This window comes from Drosophila takahashii, chromosome 3R (assembly GCF_030179915.1).
Source record: "Drosophila takahashii strain IR98-3 E-12201 chromosome 3R, DtakHiC1v2, whole genome shotgun sequence".
Lineage (NCBI taxonomy): Eukaryota > Metazoa > Arthropoda > Insecta > Diptera > Drosophilidae > Drosophila > Drosophila takahashii.
This window is the reverse complement of record NC_091681.1, coordinates 31,856,415-31,876,864: the sequence shown is the minus strand read 5'-3', so window position 1 is coordinate 31,876,864 and position 20,450 is coordinate 31,856,415. Positions and strand designations below refer to the sequence as shown.

The following is a 20,450-nucleotide window of genomic DNA, read 5'->3' as shown; positions in this document are numbered from 1 at the left end:
TCCTTGCAGATCTTTGATGATCACTACCACTTCGCACATCACAAGGTCTCGAAGCGGTCGCTCTCACCCGCCACGCATCACCAAACCCGCTTGGATGACGACGATCGCGTCCACTGGGCGAAGCAGCAGCGGGCCAAGTCGCGATCCAAGCGGGACTTCATACGGATGCGACCTTCGAGGACCTCCTCGCGGGCCATGTCGATGGTGGACGCCATGTCCTTCGACGACTCCAAGTGGCCGCAGATGTGGTATCTGGTAAGTAATAAAAATAAAACCTTAAAAATAAAAGATTAACTAAATTTAAGAATTATTTCATTAAAAATTTTAATAGCTATCAGATCAAGTCTAAGATCTAGTTAATAACTGATTTTTTTTTGTTTAAATAAAATAAGGCGCTTTAAATTTCAGTTTTGTAGAGGTTCTATAAAATGCGGCTTCTTTCTCCCCAATTTTATTATGAAAATTATTTTGATAAATAATAACTGAATAACTTTTTGACCTCTTAGCAAAAAAAAGTTATTATTTTTTTAAATATAAAATAAGGTGCTTTAAAACTCCGTTTTGTAGAGGTTGTATTAGATGCAGTTTCTTTCTCCCAAATGTTATTCTGTAAAATATTTCATAACATAATATTTCTCCTAGAACCGCGGTGGTGGCCTGGACATGAATGTGATACCCGCCTGGAAGCAGGGCATCACCGGCAGAGGTGTGGTAGTAACAATTCTGGACGATGGCCTGGAATCGGATCACCCGGACATACAGGATAACTACGTAAGTTAAAAGTCTCTTGAAATCCTGAATCCATATTAAACCCTTTTTCCAATTTTCAACCATCAACAGGACCCCAAGGCCTCGTACGATGTGAACAGCCACGATGACGATCCGATGCCGCATTACGACATGACGGACTCGAATCGCCATGGAACCCGCTGTGCCGGCGAGGTGGCAGCCACCGCGAACAATACCTTCTGTGCCGTGGGCATTGCCTATGGAGCCAGTGTGGGCGGAGTTCGGATGCTGGATGGCGATGTGACGGATGCAGTGGAGGCGAGATCGCTGTCGCTGAATCCGCAGCACATCGACATATACAGCGCATCGTGGGGGCCCGATGACGATGGCAAGACTGTGGATGGACCCGGGGAGCTGGCCTCGCGCGCCTTCATCGAGGGAACGACCAAGGGACGCGGCGGCAAGGGCAGCATATTCATATGGGCCTCGGGAAATGGAGGACGCGAGCAGGACAATTGCAACTGCGATGGGTACACGAACTCCATCTGGACGCTGTCCATCTCCAGTGCCACGGAGGAGGGCCATGTGCCCTGGTACTCGGAGAAGTGCAGCTCCACGCTGGCCACCACCTACAGCAGCGGCGGGCAGGGCGAGAAGCAGGTGGTCACCACGGACCTGCACCATTCGTGCACTGTCTCCCACACGGGCACCTCGGCGTCCGCACCGCTCGCCGCTGGCATTGCCGCCCTGGTGCTGCAGTCCAACCAGAATCTCACCTGGCGCGATCTGCAGCACATTGTGGTGCGCACCGCAAAGCCGGCGAACTTAAAGGATCCCAGTTGGTCGCGCAACGGGGTGGGGCGGCGGGTGAGCCACTCCTTTGGCTACGGATTGATGGACGCCGCCGATATGGTGCGTGTGGCCCGCACCTGGAAGTCGGTGCCGGAGCAGCAGCGTTGCGAGATCAACGCTCCCCATGTCGACAAGTAGGAGGATAATCTTTGTTATAAAGGAAAGAACCTTGAACTTAAATCTATCTTCTCTACTTTTAAGGGTCATTCCACCTCGCACTCACATCACCCTGCAGCTGACCGTGAATCACTGCCGTTCGGTCAATTATCTCGAGCACGTCCAGGCCAAGATCACGCTCACCTCGCAGAGACGCGGCGACATCCAGCTGTTCTTGAGGTCTCCCGCCAACACCAGTGTCACGCTGCTAACACCTAGGTAAATACCAATAAATTATCTAAGACACGTAACGTCCATATATTCGATTTGCAATATGCAATATGAAATTCACACAAAAAAATTGGTTTTCTCGTAAAATCGACATGGCCACGTAAATTTTAGGTCGAAAAGAGAATTTAATGTAAAAACGATTTGGGTTTTTTGTATCGTTTTTACATGATATTCCCTTTTCGACCAGGTCAAATTTACCTGGCCTCATGTCGAATTAAAATTGATCTTAAATAATGTAAACACGATCTACGTTTCATATCGAATTTTTTTTTAGGTGTAGAAAATATCTTATGACATTGCGAAGCTTCGTATTCGAATGTCTTTGTCCCTACCTTCACTAATCACCTTGTTTCACCCCAGGATACATGACAATTCCCGTTCCGGTTTCAACCAGTGGCCCTTCATGTCGGTGCACACCTGGGGAGAGTCGCCACAAGGCAACTGGCAGTTGGAGATTCACAACGAGGGTCGCTATATGGGTAAGTTTGAATAAGAATATTCATATCCAAAAAAACATACAATGTGCCGTCAGATCGATGCTTTAAACCTGTACCGTTTTACATGCTGCGCTTTTGTGGATAACTCACCCACCTAACACCCCATCCAAAACAAAAAAACACCCATTAACCTAATGTTAACCCACCGTTAACCCACCGTTAACCCACCCGTAACCCACCGACCTGAAGGCCATGCTCTGCTCAGGGAATGGTCGCTGATCTTTTACGGCACCACTCAGAGCATCGATCCCAACGATCCGATCTCGGTGCCCAGACCAAGTGGTTCGGAGGCAACCACACCGAACAGCAGCAGCACCACCAGTAATCTGCATCAGGCCTACTCACCCCAGTATCCCCGCATTCCGCCCAATAACTTTGGTAGCTCACCTTCGGGCGGGTCCAAGTTGCCATTGGGCAAAGTTCCTCCTGTACCGCCCAATAAATCCAGTTTTGTGACCAACAATCCGCTGCTGAATCCTCCATCGCCGAAACAGGGTTACCAACAGATCTCGGCCACCTACGGAGTGATATTGGGAAAGGCCAGTGGAAAGACTAACAATAATAACAGTAAGGAGAAGACCAATAGCAAGGCGAATAAGGGTAATAATGGTAACAAGGGGAACAAGGGTGGTGCAAATCGCAAGGAGCCCACCACCCAGAGCACAATCGTTCAGACAACCACCAGTAAAAACAAGTACTACCGCATTTCCCAGCAACAGCAGCAGCAAAAGAACAATAAGCAGGACAGGAATGGAGTGCAGACACAGAGGCCCAAAGCCAATTCCGGCGAGAAATCCTATGATGAGAAGAGCCGCAAAGTGGTGGGTGAGATCACGACGGGAACAAGTGGATCCAATGGTTCCATCAAAGCAGCCAAGCAGGTGAAGGAGAGTAGTGGTGCCACCTCCTCCTCCTCCTCTTCGAACTCCCGTATACCCAAGCTCTTCGAGCGCTACGAAAAGATACAGGCCATTTTCCCGGAACTAGAACCCTATGAGAATAGTTCGCCCAAGGGAAAACCGAAACAGGCCAAGCAGGGCAAGCAATTCGAGGTGGAGCTATTCAGACCCACCACGGGCGGAAATAGTCGTCAGGGAAATACGAAGAAATCACCATCGGTGCCGCCGCCTTCGCAAACGATGGCAACCCTCTCCATTTTGCCCATTCTGCCCGCCGGCGGAAGTAGCTTCCTGCCCGATCAGAAAATCCTGAAGAAGCAGCAACTGCTGATGGCCGCCGCCGGAGTGATGGCTCCTGCCGAGGTGGAACTGGAAATGGAGGAGGTCCAGGCGACGCCTGATTACGAGCAACCAAGGGACCAGCGAAAGGAGGTCAACGCACCAAATGGTAGCCAATCAATTTTCGGATCTTCATCTTCTGATTATTTATTTTTTTTTAAGAGCACAATTCTAGAATTTTCATCCATTAGACTTTGTTCCGAAATTACTATTATTATTTATATGTTCTTTCATGCATTTAACTTTTGTTTCATATTTAAAGGAAAGTTGTGATCATTTTTGTTGGTAACACATAATATTATTTTGAATATTGCACAGGATTTATGAAACAAATTTTAAATCACACGATTTTTTTATCCTTAAAGTTTATAGCAAGGGTCATAGTGATGCTATTCCCGCCAAAATACTCTTTATTTCAGAAACATTTTTCGCTTTGTATTTTATGTTTTTTCGCCTCGTAGCCGTCAATAAAAGTTTGACAACCACTGAGCTGCACTTTCTTGTTGCTTTCATCAATCAAAGTGCAACTCTAAAATGCTTTTTCGGTTTGTTGGCTGTTGCTGTTGCTCCGGTTGTCAGCAGAACAATTTTTCATTTTTATCCATTTTTTTTCAATGTTGATGAAAGTTGCGATTAGCTTTCGGCACTTGATCTGCCCCATATATATATAGTATATTGTATACGAATATCGCTCATATGGCAGATTTATTGGCCCTTCACTTGACTTGTTTGCCCGCCGCCGCTTGCAATCTGCAATATATCATACATTTTATAACATTTTGCGTTTGCCGTTTGTTGTTGATTTTGTATAGACGTTTCGATTTGATTTGGATTATTTTTGAGCCCTTGGCCAGTCAGCAATAACTAAATGCATTTGATTTCTCTACTCTGCGTTGCAGCACAAATCACACAATGGGACATGATATTCTACGGCACCGAGACCCCCGCCCAACCCGAGGACGTGGCCAATCCCAGCCAGTCGAACCAGTTCAATCTGTACGGAAACGATATGGCCCACAACGACATTGAGTACGATTCCACCGGCCAGTGGAGGAATATGCAGCAGGTGAGTCCCGCTTCCATTGTCTACCTGTGAATTGAGGTGTAGAAAAGCTCCTGCCTGCATGAATAGCCATTCGTCACTCAGCTTGGAAGACCTAATTCATGTCTGGGCTCGGAATACAGTGAAAGTTCGGAAATGGTAACAGAAATAATAATGGAAAATCCATTTCTGTAGAAATAAGATACAATAATTAATTAAATAACTGAAAATATAATTTTTTCATTTTGATTTGTGTACAAAATTTTATTATTAAGGAATAATTTTACAAAATCTAAATAATCTTAAATTTTATAATGTTTTACATGATATAATAAAAAAATTTAAGAATACAAATTAAATAAGTTCATGTTTTTAAAAAGTGTTTAATATATATTTATATATAATATTTTTAGAAAAATAATTTATTTACAATGTTTTTAAATTTTATTAAAGAAATCCCTTAAATAGATGTTTTATCACCTTTAAAATCGCTTTTTCGAGCCTTCACTGTACCCATCATCCGCCCTGTTGTCTTTCGTGTTCTGTTTATTTCTTGGTCTTCCAGTGCCTTGTAGATGCTTTGTCGGGCAGCGAGGAGATAAGTAGTGATCAGAACCCAACGCTGCGTGCTTGCATGTGGCTAGCTTGATTAAACCGTCAGTCAGTCCAGGCATCTGGCAGTCGCAGTGGCTCTCAAACTGTGCTGCCTTGCAAGACTGCGTAGAGTCCTTTTGGCAGGTAGCTGTAGCTCGTTCCAGTTTGTTTTTTCTTCTCCCCCTGCCAGCAGCATGCCTTTTTGTGTTGTTAATGTACGAATTTCCCCCGCACGCGCCAATGCACAGGCCCCGAAAGTATGCAAAGCACTCGCCCAATAGCGCTCATAAATTTGCAAATACTTAGGCATACACTGTCAGCAGTTATCTTTGGAACCCCCTCTGTTGCCATCCGGCCAGCATCTTAATTCCACTTTTGGCAGCCGCTTTTGAGCCCTGTTTTTTGGCAGTGGGCCAAGTAAGAAGCTGTCGTAGTTCCTCTGTCAGGGGCAGCAGGACATTGGGGGGCACAGAGAAAAACTACCATCACCAGCATTAATTAGTAAACATTTTTTTTTTAAAACCCTTTTAGGGAAAATTCCTTCAAAAAATATAGAAATATAGAGTTCAGGTGTTTAAACCATTTAAAGGTATACAAAATATATTTTCCCCTTTATGTGGATAGTTGTAGATATTTAAAAAAAAACTTTAAAATATTTTTATCTCTTCCCTCATTTTTCTCTGTGCTCAGAATCAGCATTTTTCTAAACTTTGCCTGCATTCTGCGAGCCCCATGAAAGCCTGGGCCTTATTCAAGTGCACTCTTGCCCCGGGCAGGCAGCAATTTTTAACCTTTTGGCACCTATTGTGCTTTAAAAGCGTTGCTTTTTTCCGCCGCTGGCACGGCAAAAAGGGATGTGCGGTAATAAAGGCGAGTGCAGTGACCTTAGTTTTTTGCGTCTCACCGCTTGGGCTGGCTGCAAAAAAAACTTTTTGCATAACAAACACTTTTCCAAGCCCCCGCGTCCCTTTTCCCATCCATTTGCCTTCGTTACTAACACGCGACGTCATTGCATGTGAACTTAGATAGACTTGGACAGACTTTTTTGGAAGGGGCAGCTATAAATAAGGACAGACAGAGCCACATACATAAGTGCTTAAAATGCCAGACAGAGCGGCAACATGCGATGAACAACTACAACTACTGGAATCAGAATCAGACGAGGCAAAAGTTTTCAGCCACTCCTGACTAGTCAAAAAAAGAACGCAAAAGGATTGCCTTTGGACTTTAAACAGAAGTGGAGGCTTTAAAACTTCGGCCTAAAAATGTTTATCGTATTGCTATATCTATTATATAAAAATTTATATCATTATTTTAAAGAATTTGTTAGCCGGATGCTGGCTACGCCGGATATTCTGAAGTTTTAGAATATAAATCTGCTTTGAATCATTTTTGGGAGAAATTCTTAAATCTCAAAAGAATCAGTTGAATCATTCTTGGGAAAAAGTTCATTTGTTTTTGATAGCAAATTTTTCTTATCAGTAATCCGTGTTACGCGTATAAATTAGCATCTCGTTAGCGGAACTTGGTCAGTTTTATATAGTCCCCTGATCATGCAAGTTGCAATCAGTTTTCTGTTGATCCTTGGCGCAATTTTCCTCATCAAGGATGCTGCCTCTGAATGCTGCAATATGCATTCCCAGCTAATCTATAGAGTTCAGGAAGCATCCTGTGAAGCAGTAGGTGGCCGAATGGACGACCAAAACTCTGATTTATGCTCCATCTGCATTTGTGGCGATGGGAAGAAGGCCAACGGCATTTATTGCGGCGAGGGAGATTGCGACGAATTCGGCTGCAACTGCCGTGGAGGTTGCCGTAGTGGCAACTGGACCTACGCATTCTTGGAGCTGAATAAGCAGTACAACATTAGTGTGGTCGATGTAGTCAATTATCTTTACTAAGGGAATTAAGTGTATTAATGAAAGTAAATTATTATCCATTATTTAAGTTATTAATAAATAAATAAATTGTCGTACTTGTCTTGAACAACTGTGCAAAAAGATTTACAAAAAACCATAATATGATTATGAGATACTTTATTTCGACACTTTAAATGAAAGTTTCACAAAAATAACAATAATATATTGTTAATTATATTCCTTTACTTTTTTATTTTGTCACTAATTGCTAGCTGTGTTGATGAATTCTTCGATTTTTTTCTCTTCAGACTTACCATAATATTAATCATATCCTACACAGAGAAAAAAACGGAAAAATATGGAACTGATATTGTTTCATATCATTTTTTCCATAACAAAATGGTACGATTTCATATCAATATGGTACAAATTATATGTTCGAAATATCATTTTGATATGAACACAGATGGGACCAAAATTGATATGAAAAAATACCCGATTGATGACTATTTTTGGTCTTTTTTTTCTCTGTGTATAAGACAGTTCTTTTCCATCTTGAAAATATTATATCATAATATTGCAAAAATGGGTTACAATCAAAGTTTAGAATATACCAGTTTTCATCTTTGCTATCTGATCCAACTATTTAATTTCTCTGACTAATCCATTATTATCCTTTCACATTGCAGGTGGGCGAGGTGGGCATGACCCGAGATCACAGCAACACCGCCGCGTGCCTTAAGTGGAGCGATCGCAAGTGCTTAGGTTTGTCCTTACTCTTTTTTATGATCATGCAAGTCTTCTTTCTAAACTTTAAACATGCCAACGACAACAACAACAAGAACAAGAACAACATTATCAAATGCATTAGATAATTTAGCAATAAATTAAAAAAGAGAAAGAAATTAGCAACAGACAAGAAACAAAATTGAACTGTGTAAAGAACGAAAAACCGAAATGAGATGAAAAGCGAACAAAGAATTTCCATTAAAAAACTTTCGATGGCAACAGGACGAAGAAGAGAAAAAAAAATTTAAAATAAACAGAAAAAGAAAATAAAGTAATTTAGAGTAGGCAAGAGAGGAGGAAGAATCACTGCAAGTCCAAAAAAATATACATACTATAAATTTTGTAGTTAAATTTAAATGTAAGCCTAGATTTACACACACCGACACGACACAAGCAACACAAACACACAAACGCCCACGCAATAGAAGGCGTGGCAGGGCAAAAAACCAAGGTTGTTCTTCCTTTTTTTTGTCGAGAAATGGGACGCACAAAGCAAATTTTTGTATTATTTTTAGTCGAAATGCAATTATACGCAGCTATATACAAAACCGTATCCTAAATATATACCTATATATATTTTATACACATTATTTTTAAGAGTTTAGTTGAAATTTATTTGTACGATTTGTTTTTGATTGTTTTCGTTTAGATTGTTTGTGTTTGTTTTAAGCCTGTTTCGTTTGATTTTTGTTTCCCACGTTTCTCCAAATGCTTGCTCCCCGAAATGTACACAGGAAAAAGTTAAGATCACTTTTGACTTGAAATTTCCAGCATCAATTATTAATATTTTAGTCCCTTTAACCATTTAAATTAATTTGATTTTGTTGATTTTATTTATGTAAATCTGTCCAATCGATCTGAAAGTATTGGAATAATTTTTCCTGTGTAACGATCTGTGTGTATATAAGTGTACATGAAAACTAAATGCATTATTTCAGATATTGCCAAGCCAGCCAAGTAGTCGCGCCACAGTTTTAAAGGCACTGTACGCAAGCTAATGCTTTTCACTTTTTTCACTTTGCCTATAGTTTGAGTCCGCTTCTTGACTTTTGATTTTGTGTAAGAAATATTGTTTAATGCCATGCAGCCAAGACAAAAAGAATGTTCAGCAAACACAACAACAACCACTGCAGTTTAGAGTTCATAGTAAAAGACTGTTTCTTAAAATTAAAATCTAAAACTAAATCTTGGACAGCCGTAATTTAAAGTGGGTCGATGGAGTTGAAAGATGCGAAAAAGCAAAACCAAAACTAAGTATATAATGGAAATATTTCTAGACTTAAGGCGCTAAGCAAAGCAAACCAATTTTGTATCAAAAAATAAAAACAAACGAAAACAAAAAGCCGGAAAAGGGCGTGAAAATAAACGTGAACAAGTAAATAATAACCTAAGGTGTAGGGGTAAAGCATAGCGTAATAAATGAACAGTAGGCAGCAACCACTAAACAATTAAATCGTAATTATATTTAACAATTTATACAAAAGTTCCTGCAGTTTTCAACAAAGTTGCAACATAAAAACACAGAATTATTATCGATTTACACTGAATTTTACGGTTTATTTTGTCCACAACGCAAACACGAACACACAAAACATATCTTTGTTACAAATTTGTTGCTTACTTAAATCTTTAATATAAACACACAAATCAAAAAGCAAATTGAGTGCAATAATTATTATTAATTGTGTATTAAGCAGCAGCTAAAAACTTAACAAAGTTTTCGTTTCTTATCAAACCGATAAACAAAAACATATCATTTAATGTGTTTTTTTTTTTTTAATTTTGGAACTTAGTACAAACTATTAGTTTACTTAAAAAATTCTATCGAAATTTTCCCATCTCCTTTTGTGATTTATACTTCTATATTTTATTGGTTTCGATTTAGAAAAATGTTCCCAATATCTATGCATTTTCGTTGTATGAATAATCATATCGTAACTGCACAATAAACAATACAAATATAAATGTTAATTTAATAAACAAGTTAATAGCGAAGTTATGGAGAAGTATCTTTTTGTTGTTGTTGTAACTAGCAAACACACAAACACATATTTAGCCAGAGCATAAGATATAAAAAAGAACTAAAGCTAGCATTTCTATCTTTCAATCAAAAATAGTTGAATTAACCCTAAACCCTAATTCCTCAGTATAAACTATACGCACTAGCAGCGAACAAAGAGAAACAGAAAATATTAACCAAGCCAATACACAAGCACTCACAAGTATTTACCCGAAACTTCGGCAAGTACCAATATAAATTATGTTGAACAAATTTCCAAGTGAGTTTGGTTGAAACACAACAAGATTCTGCTCCGTTTCCACGTATTCTGTTGTTCTTCAACGCGCACACGCAGTTTTGGTACTTATTTATCTTCAAGAACCAGAATACACAGGAAACTCTGAACTCTGAAGCATAATTACTCGGTCAAGTAATTAGAGAAAAAGCCAAATTAATATTTAAGCCTATTCTAAATAAACCGTTTAAAAGTAAAAAACCAAAAAAAAAAAATAATAAAATACGAAATTAACAAAAACTGGTACTAGGGCATGGGGTAGAAATTAGTAATTAAACGTATTAACTTTAAAAACCACAAAATTGTAAAATAACATTGGAACAAAAACCATAAATTAATGCTTGCAATTAATGAAAGAAAAGGAAACGAAATGAAATTAAACTTTTTTAAATGTAAAGAAAACAAAACAGAAATTAAACACTTAAATTAGTGAAACAACCTCGTAGGTATGATGGAAATTGAGAATGCCGCAATTCGAAACTCAATACAATTTTTTATGTATGTTTGTGTATATATCTATATATATAATATCTATATGAGTAATAAATAAATGCATTGAAACCGTACAAAACAACAGAGTTTTTGAAACAATTTATTTCCAACAAAAAATTCAAAGCAGCAAGAGAAACATGCTCAAAAAAAAGAGAATATTTTAACTATATGACGAGAGGAGAGGCTCTCTCCACCGTATTTTACCCATACTTTCTCCGACTGCAGTTCAGAGTTCACAAATTCCCATTGAGGTTTTGAGGTTGCAGACAAGGTGAGTGTGGCTTCATCCTAACTATTGTTTCGTTTCTCGTTTTTTTGGTTTAAAAGGAAATTTGAATTTCCCCGCACTACTGTGCGACATTAACCACTTTCTAATTCGTTTATTTCGTTACGTTACCTTCTTAACACAATAAAAAAACAAAACCTACATTCTCATGTCCATGTGCTTGGTGTTTTTTCGGTGGAGGTACAGTGAATACACCTATGCTTCCATTTCCAATTGCACAATTCTTTTATGTTTTTTCTTTCTGTTCTTTTTTTGAGCATGTTTTTTCCGGCTGAGCTTGCTTTGAAAACATCTTTGAATTTTTTGTTGCCAATAGATATGTTAAAAATACCATTAAAAATAAAATGTTCTAAATGTTAAAAAAAATAAATGCTATGATATTATAGGTATAAAAGTAATGTTTTATTTTATTTTACATTAATTATAATATTAACAAAACAGTTTTAATTCAAACAAGGATATTTCATTTTGTTGCTTTCTCTCTTTAAGCTCTCAATTTGCACAAAACATTGCTCATTTTGGTTTTGTTTAAGTTTTACTAAGCTTTTAAAACTTCTTTCTAACTGACTAATTTCCTAACTTTCTTTTTCCGCTAAAACTGTCGCTGAGGTAAATCACTTTCTAGCCAATCCGGGCTATAAACAAATATTATAATTGATTTTTCTCCAACCTTTCGCAGAGTGCAATGATACGGCCTATATGTATGAGGATCTGTGCTATGATGTCTGCCCCCTGCACACGTATCCATTTGATAAGCTGGCAGCGGATGAGGAAGAACTGGACGACGATGTGAGCAGGGCTCCTGTTAATCCCTACAGCAGTCCCACCACCGATCATCCATCCTCAGTGATGTCCAACAGCATTGACGACAGCCATGATCCTCTGCAGGCGGAGGATCGTCGTCGTCGTCGACGCAGCTTAACCACTGAGGGGGGACTCACTCCTTTGGTGGAGACACCGGCTAGGATCTGTGCTGTTTGCGATCGGAGCTGCTTGGCCTGCCACGGACCACTGGCCTCCCAGTGCAGCACCTGTTCGCCGGGCAGCCAACTGCGGAAGATCCTGAACGAGACCTTCTGCTATGCCTATGTGGTTCGCAGCACGGGAATGGCCAGTGTGGTGGACATTTCTGAGATCGGCACACAGCAATATATGGCTGGCACCACTGTGCTTCTTTTGGTGGCACTGGTTTTCACCCTAATGGGGGTCTTAGTGGCCGGAGGCATCGTCTACCATCGCAGGGCCATGGCGCAAAACAACGAACTCTACTCCCGAGTATCTCTGATGGCCGGCGATGAAAGCGACTCGGATAACGAAGACGAATTGTTCAGGGCACATTTCCTGGGGAAGAAGAGGGATGTCATCGAATATCGCGACGAAGCGCCCAGCGAAAAGATCTCCGAAAAGGAAGAGATCAGCCATTTGGTTCCCTAGATGATCGAATTAAATTATTAGTTACGTAATGCATTTAGCCACCCTCATAAACACCAGAAATATTATATCTAAATCCCCAAGCCAAGGACAATCACATGTTTGGTATATATTTTGTTACATTCGACGGCATTACAGCTCCTTGATTTCAAGCCAAAATAGATTAAAAGTATTAAAAATCAAAAAACGAAAAAAAAAACGAGAATCAAAACTAATTTTATATAATATTTATGCCTTAATAAAATGATTATAGTTTAACTTTGTATGTTTAATTATTAAAAACGGAATAGGTGAGTCACCAAAGATGTCACTATTGTTTTATATGCCGTATGACATATATTATTTAACAATAAATATTTACAACTTGTTGAAAGATAGTAAATGTAGGAAATCAGCACTTGAGCAAATCCTCAAATTGTTTATGTAAAGATAAGGAGCTGTTGAAATTGGCATTTGCAATGCTCAGATTGTTGTCCTTGACTTTCAGAAGACACTTCAAGAAAAATTCCTATTTTGTTGTTACTATCACCTAATGTCCGATGTAGGTGAACTGCAATCTCAGCGCTAACAGCAATCAATTAGCTAATGGAAATGATAGAAAGCCGGTTTTGGACCCTGGCAGGGGCTTATCAGCCGGGTTATCGAGGGGCTGTCGTCTAGAGTGTTCCCCCCAAGCAGGTGAGAAATGTGTTGACAACGCTCAAGAGTTTTATTTGTAGGCTCTTTAGAATTCCCTCGATTTCCTTATCGCGGCTATATTAGGAACATCGACTGACTCTTGCCCGGCAGTCGTGTTTTGCGAAACGGACGAAAATGAGGTTTATTCTGATACCCCTGCTGTTGGCATCCTGCTGCCTCTGGGAGGCGGCCAACTCATGCGCCAGCATCGAGCAGCGCTACAAGTTCCCCAACAGCAATATCTACGTGCGTCTGAGGCGAGGCGACAAGTTGCAGTACGAGCTGATAAAGGGCGAGAAGTCCCTGCAGACGGTCACCTTCGACAACTTCGAGAGCAGCGCCAATCTGGTGGCAACCAGCAGCGGTAGCTACCAGCTCACCGATGGCACGACCACCGTGGAGTTTACCCTGGTCAAGAATGGCGTAGTCACGGGCACCGGCAGTGAGATCACCCATGTGAAAGTGTCCCGAGATCAGGTGCTGCAGGGCAGTCAGCCCAGGGATTGCTTCCCCCTGAAGACCGGAACCACTCACTGGTTCAGTGGCCCCGAGCAAAAGCAACACTACTGGCCGGTGGAGCGTCAGAGGCACGCTAATTACTCCTACCTGCCCAAGGAACTGGACAACTTTGGAGTGGGTGAGCGTTATTGGCTGAACGGCGATGGTGTTTTCCTCTATGTGGAGAGCAACACTCCGCTGTTTATCGATCAGAATACAGCCGACTATCCGGATCAGCTGTGTCTGAGTGCCACCAGTGAGCTGCCCTACGATCCGCGAGTGACCTCCGCCAAGTTCGTGTACCATGTGGCCGTGGCCAAGGATGCCAGGGCGGCGCATAGATATGCCGTGAAAACCTTCCATGGACAACCAACCGGTTTTCCCGATGAACGCATGGTCAGGCATCCGGTTTGGTCCACATGGGCTCTGTACAAGGCCGAGGTCTCCGACGAAGTGGTGCGCCAGTTTGCCCAGCAGATCCTGGACAATGGGTTCAACAACAGCCAGCTGGAGATCGATGATGATTGGGAGGATTGCTACGGAGCCTTGACGTTCAGGAAGAACAAGTTCCCCGATAGCAAGACCCTGACCGACGACCTCAAGGCCCTGGGCTTCCGTGTGACCCTGTGGATTCATCCGTTCATCAACAACAACTGCACTGCCATCTACGAGGAGGCCAAGTCGCTGGGCTACCTGGTGCTCGATCACGAGGGAAGCTCCGATACGCAGTGGTGGAACAGCAAGCCCAAGGATGCGGCCATTCTGGATTTCACCAAGCCCGCGGTTCAGGAGTGGTTCACTAAGCGACTGAAGCGTCTGCAGGATGAGGATGGCATCGATAGCTTCAAGTTCGATGCCGGTGAGACCAGTTGGCTGCCCAGTGACCCAGTGCTGCAGGCCAGCAGCTCCATGGTGACGCCCCTGCAGGCGGTGGGCGACTATGTGCGAACTGTGGCCGCCTTCGGGGACATGGTGGAGGTGCGATCCGCCCAGAACACCCAGGATCAGCCCATTTTCGTGCGCATCGTGGACAAGGACTCCGAGTGGGGCTGGAACAACGGGCTGCTCACGCTGATCTCGTCGATGCTGCAAATGAACCTTAATGGCTATCCCTTCGTTCTGCCCGACATGATCGGCGGTAATGGGTACTACGAGAAGCCGCCGACCAAGGAGCTCTTCCTGCGCTGGCTCCAGGCCAATGTCTTTATGCCCGCCCTGCAGTTCTCCTTTGTGCCGTGGAACTTTGACGCCGAGGCCATCGCGATCAGCAAGAACTTCACCGACCTGCATGCCAACTACACGTCGTACATCATGAAGCTCTTCCAGCGGGCCGTGGATTCGGGGGAGCCCGTGAATGCTCCTCTCTGGTGGATCGCGCCCACGGACGAGGTGGCGCAGTCTATCTACGATGGTAGGCCCATTATTGTAGTTAACATTATCTCACATTTAATTAAATTTCCTATTAATACCCACAGAGTTCCTTTTGGGCGATGACATAATCGCTGCTCCCGTCGTGGTTGAGGGTGCCACCAAGCGAGATATCTACCTGCCAGAGGGCGAGTGGAAGGATGGTAATAGCGATCAGACTTACACAGGACCCACCTGGGTCATGGACTACGCTGCTCCCCTGGACACTTTGCCCTACTTTTTGCGCGTGGGCTTTACTCTCGAGTAGAGCGAAAATAAAACTTAAATATATACTATACTTAATAATATTATATTACAATTTGTATAATATTTAATATTATATTTTTCTAAAAAGAAACGAACAAAACTCAATAAAGTAAACTAAATACAAAATTCACACAGTTAATTTGGTAAAATCTAGGCAAATATCTTCTCTGTATCGTATCTTTAAAACTCATTGGCCGGCATTCGCTTTTTGTTTGGAGGTGAAAAGTCGCCGGATCCGGAAAGTGAGCCGAAGGGATATCTTGGAGATACGCCATTCTCGCGAAACTGTCCGTACTCCCGCTCGAATTCCAGGGCGTCCTTGGTCAGGATCTGTCGCAGGTCAATGGGTCTGTAAAAATAAATCATAAAAATCACTTAGGAAAACATTTAAACTTAATTAAAAAACCATACTCGACTTTAATGCTGTTCTGTTCTCTCTCTAAATTCCTTTCGTACATGGCCAACTTGAGGGCATGCACACGCTTGGCCGATCTTCGCCACCGCTTCCTGTAGAGCTCCTTCTCGCGGGCGAGATTGTTATACCGAAAGTGCTGGGATCTTAGTTCCCCAAGAACCTGCTTGAGATCTCCTTCGTCGGAGCCTTGAGCTCTAAGGTCACCAATCTGCTGCTCCATGGCCGCAAGGCGGACTTTTAATTCCGTCTTCTCGGTGTAAAGCTGAAGATTCTCCTGTCGCAACTCTCCACTGCGGTTCTCAAACAGCCTTACCTGCTCCTCCATCTCCGATTTCAATAGGTAGATGTGCTCTTCCAGTTCCTTGAACTTTGCCTCATAGTCAACGCTGGTCACATTGGTTCTATTGCTGATGAAAGTTTCATCCGGACTCGCCTCCTCCTTGCTCAGTTGATGTATTCTGGCTTCTTGGTTCTCCATTTCCTCTAACTGCTTCTTGTAATGCAACTCTTTGCGTGCCAACTCCTGCTCAAAGATATCTGTTTGTTGCCTCCGCCAGGACTTGATCCTCTGACCAATTGAATCGATAGTATTTTTAGGGTGTTCCATGCTAAAATCCTCTTCAGAGGTGGTCACATTCTTCAGCTCTTTTCGAGAGCTGGCTACTTTAATAGTTTTGGGGCATTCTTCAGCGGTTCGGTTGTCACTCACAGGCTTGGATTTTTTCCGAACTATTTTTTTAGGCTGAGCATTAACAACTTCTTGTGTATTTATGTTTCCAGTCAGTTCTGAATTTTCTGATATAACCGTTATTTTTTTCCGAACTATCTTTTTTTTTACCGGCTTAACTGATTCTTCTTCGGGAATTTCGGAATCGTGGATTACAGGATCTTCACTTACCAAAGTCTTCTTAAGTTTCTTCTTTTTAAGGATTCGTACATTCCGCTGTTCAATATCTTCATTTATAATCTCTGCGGATTTTACATTACCCTCTGACATGGAAATAAATTCTTGAGAGCTGTTAAATTCCACCTGATCCTCATATACCGGAGCCCTCATCTTTTTCTTAACACGATCAGTCATGGAAACACACTCTTCTGAGGTCCTGAGCTTTACCTGGTTCACCTGATCCTCGCCTGAAGAAGCTCTCAACTTCTTCTTTACAACTTTCGATTGAGCAAAGGTGACTCTCACATCCCGGTGTTCTGCTTCTGAAGAAATCATTTCAGCTGATCTTGAGTTGCCTTCCGACAGAGAAATATATTCTTCGGAGCTTGCGAGCTCGACCTGATGTACCGGAAGATTCTCTTCAGACTGGCTGAAAGTAATTTCCTCCACATAGGAACTTTCATAATCGATGCTTTTGACCTTTTCTTCCTTGGCTTTTCCCAGTTTCTTTTTTGGCTTCGGAGGCTTTGCCAGGCCAAGGGACAGCTGATCCTCGTAAAGGACCTCGTCTAGCTCGGCTGGGCAGGTCTCCTGCAGAAACTTTTCTGTTTCTCCCAGGGCTTGCGACTGCACCTTATTGACCTCCACCCAACGGGCTCTAAGGTTTAGAGATTCCTTGGATGTTTTGGGTCTTCTGGATCCCTGGGTACTGGTGGACGTTTCTTCAAAGTCTTCAAATTCCTCAGGAAGCAGTAATTTTGATTTGGTCTTGCATTTACTTCGAAGACTAAGGACACTTATGTCTGTTTCTAAGTCTGTATCCATGCATTCTGGAGCTTTCACCGTCCTGGTGCCTCTTGGTTTCTTGTTTAACTTTTCCCTAGGGGAATTTGGATTATCAGGGAGAACATGACATGAAGGATCCTCTTCACTCTTTTCATAGCTATCCTCTACGAATCCATTATCTTTATGTTGTTTTTTATAAAGGCGTTGGTTCCGTAGTTTAGAAGCACTTTCCTGGGTTAAAGGAACTTCGTTCAGTTCTGTTTTTAATTTCGTTTTTAAATTTTTATTCCTTACTTTATCTCCTGAGATGAATTTACTTGGAGATTTTGGAATGTCCTCTTCAATTATATTAACACTGCTTTCCTTACCCAGCACTTCATTGTCAACTTTTCGAGTTTTCCTTATCTTGCGATCCATTGGCACTTGTAACAATTCACCTCTCCCTGCCTTTATCCTTTGCCTCCGCAAAGACTCTAATTCAGCTTCCTTGGCTTGACTCTTTTCCTCCAGCTCAAACAAGTCTAAGGAATTCAGTTCTTCGCAATTCTCCGAATCGTTTTCTTGCAAAAGTGTACTAGGGTTTTTAAGACCCTGCATTTTTAATTGGGAGGATTCCCTTATTAATTCTTTTGGTCCCAAGGACTTGGGCTTGGCTTTGTTTGGCAAGGGTGCATAATATTTTGGAAGTTCCTGGGCCGTAGATTTCTCGATTTCTTCGACTACTTTGCAAACCTTTTTAGAAGCAACTTCCGCTTCAGATTCATCTGACATGGTTTCAGTTTTCCTTGATTTTGACACGGAAACCTCTTCACACTTAATTAAATTAAGATCCTCACGAACTACCGTCGCGGAAAATGTCTGGCCCAGGTACTGCTCATCTTCGCTCTCCAAATTGCCCTCCCCGCTATTCAGTCGGGTGAATTTATTTCGCCTTATCTGAGGTTTTCGTAGATCCGTCGGACCATCGGAATCGTGAATGTCTTCCGGAGGTGAAGATCTGTAGGATCCTTCTGAGCCCGAAAGCTCGGCACCCACATTTAGACTGCCTACCGAAGCGGTTTTCTTTGACACCGATATTACCTCGAGTTCCTTATGATCATTACGATCCTTTGGCTCTCTGATAACACCGCTGGCAACCGAAGGCGTTGGTTCAGTATCTTCCTGGCCCTGGCGTGAGAATATCGTCTTTAAGTCCACACTAAAAGTGTACTCCATCAGGGGCGGTTTGGGTTCCCTACCGCTGTCCGTCCTGCCAAATCGGTTAAATGAAAAGGAGCCGTTGAAAGTGTACTTTTGGTGTTCGGCGAAGTAGTTGTCCGGAGGCAGCAGATTGGCAAAGTCCATGCGGTAGTTGGCTGTTAAATGATAATTATAGTATATAGTATAACTATTCCCAAATCTAGCTACTCACCTATCGCCGTTCCGTTCATGTACATGTTGATGGGCAGATAGAAGATGCGCTGGAAGTAGAGCCGCATGCTGGCCAAGGATGTCTTGAAACGCAACCCAAGGACATCGTTGAGGGTGTAGGAGTCGGACTCGTTCAGCTTGAGCTCGATGTTGGTTACATTGCCCACAAAGTCGAATACCAGGATCACCGAACCGGGCGGCTCTCTACCCTGGCTGACCGACTTGACCAGACGGCTCACGTTCTTCAGCTCCTTCAGCTGCAGCACCACCTCGATAATGTCGCAGTCGACCAGCGGATCATTGCCCACCTGCAGCAGGCCCAGTTGCACCAACGACTGTACATAGACGTTGGCCTGGAATAATCGGTGAATTTAGATATTTACCCCTAGCAGAGGATGCTCCACTCACCTGGGATTGGAGCATGCTGGCAGTTATCGAGTGACCGGGCGACTGCATTGGCGGTGTGGGCGGCGACTTCACCTGAGGAACCATAATAAATTATAAACAAATTAATTAATTTGTTATTATTTATTATTAATTAATTAATTACTATTACCTCAGTGAACTGCATCAGGTGGTCAAAGTCCTTGGTGTGCAGAATGGACTTCTTGACGATGGCCAGCATGAGCAGGACTTCCGGCTTGTGGGAGCGGAACTCGCTGCTGATGCAGATGAGCTTGTGCCAGAGCATCTTGAGATGGGGGGAATTCTGGCTTCCGGTAGTGCTGAGCACCGGCAGTCCTCGTATGGGCAGCAGCAGGCTTCCTACCGTCTTGCGATCCGCTCCGCCTCCACGGCAGGCGTAGAAGGTCAACTTGACGGGACGATGGTCCGTCTTGATGCGCTTGATCCCGGCCATGTCGCACTCCCAGATGCAGTTGCTGTTGAAGATGACCTTCTCGGTCGACTGGGTGCCCTCCACTTCGAAGTCCACTGTGTTCAGCGCGGCGTTCATCACTATTTGCTCGCGTTCGGCGGCATCTCGGCCCACGAAGTTGATTGCTTTAGGGAGATTAATTTTAATAATAATAACTTTAGATTTTTTAACTCACCCTCGACCACGTGGAGCAGCACGCAATAGACCTGGTCGGAATCCTTGGAACTAGCACTTACGCCATCGCTGGCCGTCATCGAACGAGACCCTTTGTAACGCTTGACCATTTCTGAGTACCTTGGATCAGATGTCGACGGGACTTGAGAATTTTCGATTTCGGGAGTATTCAACTTGTGTAACTAAATTTAAACGTGGGAGTTCGCGAGTTTATGCATCTGATTTCCGACTTGATCCTCCTTTTCCGTCGGTACCTCTGGTTGCTCGTAGTTTTGTATGTGACTGTTCACTCTCAACGGATAGGACAAAGCCACCTGGATCGGTTGTCAAGGTGACGTCGGGCGATTAATATCGAGAGTGGAGAGCAGGTGGTGCTATCGCAGGTGAAACCAACCCTTAGAGCTACAGAAACCCCGTTCATAGCGGCGCTTGTACTTTCTGGGGTTTGTTAGTTTCAACTTTTTTAAAAAGTAATATTAAGCTAAAACGCCTCTAGGTGAATTAAAAAACCAGTAAGGATTGCAAAATTCTGATATTATATTTTCTCTCTATAATTATCTTA

General features: G+C 42.6%; 3 protein-coding genes across 7 annotated transcripts in view; 2 read left to right on the top strand and 1 right to left on the bottom strand.

Moving 5' to 3' along the window:
* The window catches only part of Fur1 (Furin 1), a 150,300-nt gene extending 137,560 nt beyond the window's left edge, over positions 1 to 12,740 (top strand). For 3 of the 4 annotated variants that reach the window (XM_070216092.1, XM_070216093.1, XM_017141790.3), the window contains 9 exons: positions 10 to 255; positions 643 to 771; positions 841 to 1,715; positions 1,783 to 1,956; positions 2,329 to 2,447; positions 2,655 to 3,812; positions 4,603 to 4,769; positions 7,888 to 7,963; positions 11,739 to 12,740. In XM_070216092.1, coding sequence (XP_070072193.1) covers positions 10 to 255; positions 643 to 771; positions 841 to 1,715; positions 1,783 to 1,956; positions 2,329 to 2,447; positions 2,655 to 3,812; positions 4,603 to 4,769; positions 7,888 to 7,963; positions 11,739 to 12,493 — 3,699 coding nt within the window. In that variant the 3' untranslated portion in view covers positions 12,494 to 12,740. The remainder of the gene's footprint in view (positions 1 to 9; positions 256 to 642; positions 772 to 840; positions 1,716 to 1,782; positions 1,957 to 2,328; positions 2,448 to 2,654; positions 3,813 to 4,602; positions 4,770 to 7,887; positions 7,964 to 11,738) is intronic. The other variant, XM_070216094.1, reaches the window with a different exon arrangement.
* A 529-nt stretch (positions 12,741 to 13,269) lies between these two features.
* On the top strand, positions 13,270 to 15,470 carry tobi (target of brain insulin). The gene is made up of 2 exons (XM_017141794.3): positions 13,270 to 15,077; positions 15,142 to 15,470. Exons 1-2 carry the CDS (start codon positions 13,304 to 13,306, stop codon positions 15,339 to 15,341), a joined length of 1,974 nt encoding a protein of 657 aa, XP_016997283.3. The 5' UTR covers positions 13,270 to 13,303; the 3' UTR covers positions 15,342 to 15,470.
* On the bottom strand, positions 15,424 to 20,194 carry rha. 2 transcript variants are annotated; one of them, XM_070216427.1, is made up of 7 exons: positions 19,890 to 20,194; positions 19,394 to 19,839; positions 19,246 to 19,317; positions 18,839 to 19,190; positions 17,722 to 18,782; positions 15,752 to 17,658; positions 15,424 to 15,689 (listed from the first exon to the last, which is right to left on the bottom strand). In XM_070216427.1, exons 1-7 carry the CDS (start codon positions 19,996 to 19,998, stop codon positions 15,521 to 15,523), a joined length of 4,116 nt encoding a protein of 1,371 aa, XP_070072528.1. In that variant the 5' UTR covers positions 19,999 to 20,194; the 3' UTR covers positions 15,424 to 15,520. The 2 variants fall into 2 exon arrangements, with proteins under 2 accessions (XP_070072528.1, XP_070072527.1); XM_070216426.1 differs by having other exon boundaries at positions 15,752 to 18,782.
* Between the last annotated feature and the right edge of the window lie 256 nt (positions 20,195 to 20,450).